Consider the following 7,334-nt stretch of genomic DNA (forward strand, 5'->3'; position numbering starts at 1 on the left):
TGTGTGTGTCTGTCTGTGTGTGTGTGTGTGTGTGTGTGTGTGTGTGTTTTCTAAGCGCCGCGCTGCTATTGTGTTGCAGGTTTTATCAGGTCTGAGCTGCAAACAGCAATACTCTCCCTCAAACAACAGATGTGGCCACAAAGGAGCGAGAAGGAGGGAGAAAATAAAATGTTTTGCCAATAACCATGCTAATGTTTGGAGGTGGAAAGCATATTCTTCTCTTGCATTTCTCCCATTTTAGGTATGGCAGAATCTTTCTCAGGCCAACCAGAGGGCTGTTTTGTTTAGTAGCTGCGTTTCATCATTTCATTAAAAGATAAGTCGGGTAAAAGCCTTTCGTTTGGTCCGAATGGTAAAAACTGGCAAAGGAGAGCATTTTCACTCCGGTTTCTCCACACGGACGCTGACACATCCAACAAGGCCTTACAAGGCCACTTTGTAAGAAATGTTGTAAATGTAGCATAAAATTAGAGTTATATTGATGATGCAGAAGCTAGCGAGCGGAAAAGCCCGTCTGCTAATTAGAATATTAATCACCCCCGTTAAAAAGCTCCAAGGTCAGTGAGAGCTGAAGGAGCTTTTCCATTTTTCATGATCCATCCACGGGACGCTTTTCTAGAAATAAAACGAAATTTGCTGCATTGGCCAACTACTTAAATGACACAAACACACACACACACACACACACACTGAAGAAAGATACAGACAAAGCCAACATAGCTGTGAAGGCTGGAAGGCAATGAGAGAGCAAAGGTTAGCGCAGGTTTTTGGTTGTAAACCTACCACGTAAAACAGTGAGTCGTGTGGTGGCGCTCGTCTCCCCAACACTGTTGGAGGCCACGCATTCGTAAATGGCTTCATCGCGCGGCGTCCGCAGTGGCTGGATTCTCAGAACGGAGCCCGATCCGTCATCGAACTCTATGACCTACAGGTGCGAGAGACAAGATATGTTACGAGAGTTTTTTTTGCCCACAGTTGACGACAGACAATCATGCTCTCACACACACTTCATCCTGACACAGAGCTCTGGACAGACAACGGACACCATGGCACGATGTTCATTTACGCAACCTGACGCAACAGTACGAACACAGGACACAGAAACAGTCTGGTTAAGATCTGCGGCCGGGCTGCGACTGGCTTCCTCAGAAACATGTGCAATTGCTGGTATTTTGGAGATCTCTCTTCTTGAAGCCCAGCGAACTCTGAGAGATTTGATCTTATGTCGTGTCCTTAACGATTGTTTCTTATGAACATTTGACCGATATGACAACGATCTTAGCTGAAGGTCACAACTGACTGTCTGTGCAAAAAACAGTCTGTTGTTAGTATGCCTCTTTTAAACACATAATTTAATAATTTGATTATGTTTTTTTTTTTAAGTCTCTTTGTGTAAATCATCATAAATCATTAGCATAAATCCTTTGGTAGTGTACATGGGAGTTAATTTTAATTCCAACTACTATACATGGGGACCAAGTAGTATACTAAAATTATACTAGAAGCATGATGTTATATTCACATATAATTATAATTGCAATATTAAAACTATACTTAAAAGTGTACTTTCACAAGCTAAAAAGTGGCTAGAAGTATAGAGCTAGTAAAAGTAGAGTTCACTTGTAGTATACTGTAGTTCATGAAATAAAAGAAAACAATGCAATGTAAAACTAGTTGTGTACTCAGAGTTTACTACTGCTAGCTACTCTTAAAATATGCATACAAGTATAATTTTACTAAAAAGCAGGCCAATTTAGTCCTAAGTAGCATTGAACATGCACACAACATACCTTCCAAAAAGAAGTATGCTTCAAGTTAATTGTATTAACTTAAGTGAAGTTCAAGTATATCTTTCATGTATACTTTATGTAGTAAGTATAGTAGTTTCAATGAACTACATTTCAGAACTAAATTGGCCCACTGTTTAGTTTATAGAAGTATACTTTCAAGTGCACTTTGCAAGTAACGGTAAACTTTGGGTACACCACTGGTCTTCTTTGTATTGCAACTATACTACAAGTGAAATCACACGTATAATGTTAGTTATATACTTCTAGACTTTATTCAAGTGCACTTCAAAATATACTAGTTTAATATTCCCTATGCAACAAGTATAATTGAATGCTATCTTTAAGTGATCTTTTCATCATACTTAAAATTTACTGTTTACTTTTTGTTCTTCTCTAAGTACACTACTAGCTTCCTATTTAGGTGATTTGTATACTTGAAATAAAGTTCAGTTGAAGTTCACAAATTGTTTACTCTGATAATGGCTTATAATAGAAGTCCGTGTGAATCATGTCTGATACAAAACTCTCACGCCTCAGAAGAAATGTCAGTAAAGCCTGCCAAATGTTTATCTGTTTCTGCGTGGGTTAATAACACTGTATACAAAAAAGGTCAGATTCATTTCCACCATGTATTATTTACTTTAAAATTTTCCACCGCGAAGCTGACTTATTATAAACTTGTAAAATATATGCTGAAGTTGAGTAAAAGAAACCAGTGTGTGTGAAGGAAACGTACAGAAAAGCTTAATGCACCATTCTACACCAAGTACACTTGGAATACTAAATTATACTTTTAAGTATACTTAAGTATATAACAATTAAACAGTATAAGCCAAGTACACTTAAGTGCAATTTTAAAATGAACTATACTTAAGCATATATCTCTCTATATATTCTGTCGTGTAATGCACTGGGCAGAAATCAGTCACCATGTATTATTTACTTTAAGTTTTTGTACTGCAAAGCTGACTTATTATAAACTTGTAAAATATATGTTGAAGTTGAGTAAAAGGAACCAGTGTGTGTGAATGTAAATAAATGAAAGCATTATTCGGCAAGTATACTTAGAATAATAAATTATACATTTAAGTATACTTAAGTATATAACAATTAAACCGTATAAGCCAAGTATACTTAAGTGCAATTTTAAAATGAACTATACTTAAGTATATCTCTCTCTACATATATCCTGTCTTGTAATGCACTGGGCAGAAATCAGTCACCATGTATTATTTTCTTTAAGTTGTTCCACCGCAAAGCTGACTTATAATAAACTTGTAAAATACATGCTGAAATTGAGTAAAACTTAAGTTAAGTATACTTAATTATATAACAATTGTAAAAGCCAAGTATACTTAAGTGCAACTTTAAAATTAACTATACTTAAGCATATATCTCCATATAGTCTGTCTTGTAATGCACTGGGCAGAAATCAGTCACACATGTTTGAGAAGCTGGCTTTGGTTTGTGTAAAATGCTCAGTGAATGTCTGAAGGCGATGCTAATTCTTAAGCCAGACGTTTCACGATAAACCCGGCGGCTTTAAGAATGGGACGGCGTGGTCTGGCCCACTCTTAAAGCAGATCGCATGAAACATGAAACGAGGATGGTGATGTGACGTCACAGGCACAAACGTCATCAGACAGTCGATTAGCCTCGACGCCAGACAGACGGGACACAGGACGCTCACAGACAGGTTTAGTTGCTGGCAATCGGGAGATGTATACTCACTTCTGACAGAAACAACCAGGACGGGTTCTCCGTTTTACAGACTTAAATACATCAGTGGTCATACGCTGCGGCTTTTCTTTCACTGTCACTTTTCACGCAAAGAAATGCGAGTATGACCACGCGCTCACATGCATGCACTTGTGTGTGCATGAGCCGGCTAACGAAGCCGAGTAGAAACTGAGCGTTAAACGAACGTTTGAACAAGATATTAGTAATGAGTTGCATGGGTGAAGGTGAAAACGCTGCATGGCGGATCGAAGGTTAGCATATTAGTGGATGTTAGTGCTGTGTAGCATGTGATGAACGCTGATAAGATTTCATTTCTGTTGGCGAAAAGGTGCCATATCAGGCGATAAGCGTCCATAGATTAGCCGCCGCTAAGCATTAGCGAACAGAAGATGAAGATGGTTGTGCGGCAAGATGATGCAGAAATTAATAAAAATCTTATCAGTGTTCAGCTGTGATGCGTTGGTTCATCATGCTGGGCTGAGATGGCGATCCAAAAACAGATAAATAAACATACAGGACTGAGCCATGCGCTGGGAAGCAAATGAGACGCTCAACACAAGAACAAAAACCACTTCTGGGAACCAAGTGCATTTCAGAAATGCAAAGCGCATGTTTGACGAAAGCATCTGATCCATCATTTCCTTAAATGAAGGTCATTCTTATGATCTCATGCTGTTGAGATCAGCGGCCGGATTCACGAAGCATTCTTATTTTACTATCATTGGGATTTTTTTATTATTTTATTTTATTATTTCTATTTTTGTAGTGTCTGTTTTCATTTTAATTTAAGGTTTTTTGTTTGTTTGTTTATTTTCCCCAAATATGACTGTGAGAAATTTTGTTTTGGCAACTAGTTGAAACAAAATAAGTTTAAACTTTCTTTCTTTTCTTTTTAGTTGAAGTTTTTTTATTATTTCCAAATAACAATTTTTGGATGATTTTAGTTTTAGTTAGTATAACCCTGCTTAAGAAAAAAAAAGTCTTAACTGCCATGTCCCCCTATTTTCTAACTTAAGTAGTATTTTTGGGAATACAATACTTTTTTTTTGCCATTGTTCTTAAGACAACCCCCAACTTGTCTTAAATCCCCAAACAAGTTTAAGAAATGTATCGGGTTGTATCAAATTAATTGTTACTTTGCACAATTAACAAACAAGATAAACGCACCAGACTGATCCATCTTAAGACAAGCTCATTTAAACATAATTATTTTAACTCGCATTAAAAATGTGATGTTGAGTGCTGGACTTTGGTCAAGCAAGTGTGCTTTTTCCAAAAATACTAACACATTTATTCCTAAAAACTTAAATAACTTAAGGAGAACTGCACTTAGGAAATACACTTTAGCTTTTATTACTATTGTTATTATTGTTTCCCCTTGTTTTTTCGAAAGACGATTTTCATGAATCCGGCAGCGGGACATGAGTGATCATGCATGTTAGTGGTGGGAGGATATGCTAATGAGTGGGTGTGGCTGAATCAGTGGGCGTGGTTAATGGGCGTGGCTGTCGTTAGCATTCACTTGTCGAGCATTTTACATCAGAACAATAGACCTAATACCTCAAAACGCTGGTTGCTCACTCTCTTCCCCTTCTTGTTCCACACGATCTTGGGCCGCGGGTCGCCCGAAGCCTGGCAGATGAAGGAGGCGACGCCGCCCTGAACGCCCGTCTGATCGTTCGGGGTTCGCAAGAACTTTGGTGGCGCTGAAAGACAGAAAGAGGGAAGATTACACAACTGATTCAGACAGATTACTGAACAGAGACGAGTTACACAAAAGAAGAAACACAATCAAATGAACAGAGCAAAGATGTGACGATAGTCCTATGAACACTGAAGGCAAAATCACTCATGAGGCAACTAAATGCATTTAAAAACATAATCAAGAAACATAAAATTGGTGAATGTTTTATATCAGAACAACAAACCTCAAAACTCAAGCTTCACAACTTTTACAATTTAAAGTTAAAGCACTTTTCATAAGTGTTTAATCTTTTTGTTTTCCCAGATCAATTGGTATTTGTGTGTATGCATACTATATATTTTTTATTTATATATTCATTCATTCATTCATTCATTCATTTTGTTCCCAACAAAGCATGAGTGGGCCAAATACGGCAGTCATTACCAACACACCAAACATTATAAACAGCAGTTTAATTTCCCACAGAAGTCTGTGTTTGTTAGTGATGGAGACGAGCGGCGACTGGATCAAATCAGAGACACAAGATCAGAAACACCATTTATTTTAAGAGTTTTACATCATGATCTGTGTGCTGTTTATTAGGCGTCATTAATAGGGCAGACGGTAATGAATCCCAGAGTCCAAAATTAACGCTCGCCACGATCCAAATGAGGTAAAAACTGCGTAATGAATATTTGTCCTGTAACATTTTTAGCAACATAATGCATGATTTAAATGCTATATAAGAACAACTCTATCTTGCTGATGTAAGAGTCACAAGATATCAAAATCAAACACATTCAGATGACTGAAACGCCAGCGACTGACACATGACTGAAGATCGAGGTAAAAATACTCAAATATGTCACACGCACCGCAGAGAAACAGTGTAAAAACAATCGACCAATCAAATGAATCTGGGGGCGGGATCTTGAGTGCACTCACACACTACTGTTCATTTAAAGAAGTCAATGTTTTTATTCATCGAGGATGCAATAAATTGATCAAAAGGGACAGTAAATACATTTGTAATGTTAAAAAAGATTTCTGTTTCAAATAAATGCTGTTCTTTTGAACTTCCTGAAAAATAAAACGCATCACAGTTTTCAACATTGATAATAATCAGCAATGTTTCTTGAGCAGCAAATCAGCATATTAGAATGATTTATGAAGATCGTGTGACACTGAAGACTGGAGTAATGATGCTGAAAATACAGCTGAATAAATTAAATTTTAACATATATTCACACAGAAAACAGCTACTTTAAATTGTAATAATATTTCACATTTTGTTCAAATAAATGCAGCCTTGGTGACCAGAAGGGACTTCTTTCAAAAACATTCAAGCATTATTATTATTTATTTACTATTATATAATTCATTAATATTTTAAATTAGTTTTATATTTTCAGTTTTAGTAACTTTGTTATGCACTTTCATAATTTTTATCAGTTTGTTTTAAATGACATTTCTATATAACTTTAGTTTTTGTTTTAGTAATTTTATTTAGTTGCCAATTTTCGCTTAGTGTTTCATCTAACATTTATACTTCATTTAATTTAACGAAACCGGTTTTAATAGTTTTAGTTAGCAATAAGAGCAGTGTCACATTTCTCGTATGATGGATCATGGCGGTGAGAACTTGTTCCCTAGTTAGAGAGCTGCTCGTGCTCGAGGCGGGCAGTTAATACAAGATGTGACATACGTATCCCATAGTCCCTGTCTATAATTGGATCTGTGAGCGGGGTGTCACCACCGCGACCAGAGGGATTTTACTGAGTCGTCCAAAATATCTGCCGTCGCTGCCAACAGCCACCGCCTCTCTCGTGCTCGCTCGCTCTGTACTTCAAAGAGCAGTTTCTCAGCATGTAAATATGTAAAATCGCATCTGGTGCGGCTGTCATACAGCTATCTGAACACGTGCCGAATAACACATCAAAGATGCGGCTGTCAGTGAATCTGCTCTAATGGAGTTTGGGTCGACAGTAAACCCCGCTTAAGAGCTCACGCTGCACATCAGCTCCAAACACGGAGAAACAGCAGCACACGTGTTTGTGTGTGTGTGAGTGTGTGTGTGTGTGTGTGTGTGTGTGTGTGAGAGAGAGAGAGAGAGAGAGAGA

At 37.4% G+C, this 7,334-nt stretch overlaps 1 protein-coding gene across 1 annotated transcript in view; it reads right to left on the minus strand.

Annotated features, from left to right (window-relative positions):
* Nucleotides 1-7,334, minus strand: part of LOC107730412 (protein tyrosine phosphatase receptor type D) — a 132,448-nt gene that overhangs the window by 75,485 nt on the left and 49,629 nt on the right. The window contains 2 exon segments of the mRNA XM_016541257.1: nt 784-925; nt 5,091-5,236. Of these exon segments, the coding sequence (XP_016396743.1) occupies nt 784-925; nt 5,091-5,236 (288 nt within the window).

This window comes from Sinocyclocheilus rhinocerous, unplaced genomic scaffold (assembly GCF_001515625.1).
Source record: "Sinocyclocheilus rhinocerous isolate Xijiao unplaced genomic scaffold, SAMN03320098_v1.1 scaffold1901, whole genome shotgun sequence".
Taxonomy (NCBI): Eukaryota; Metazoa; Chordata; class Actinopteri; order Cypriniformes; family Cyprinidae; genus Sinocyclocheilus; species Sinocyclocheilus rhinocerous.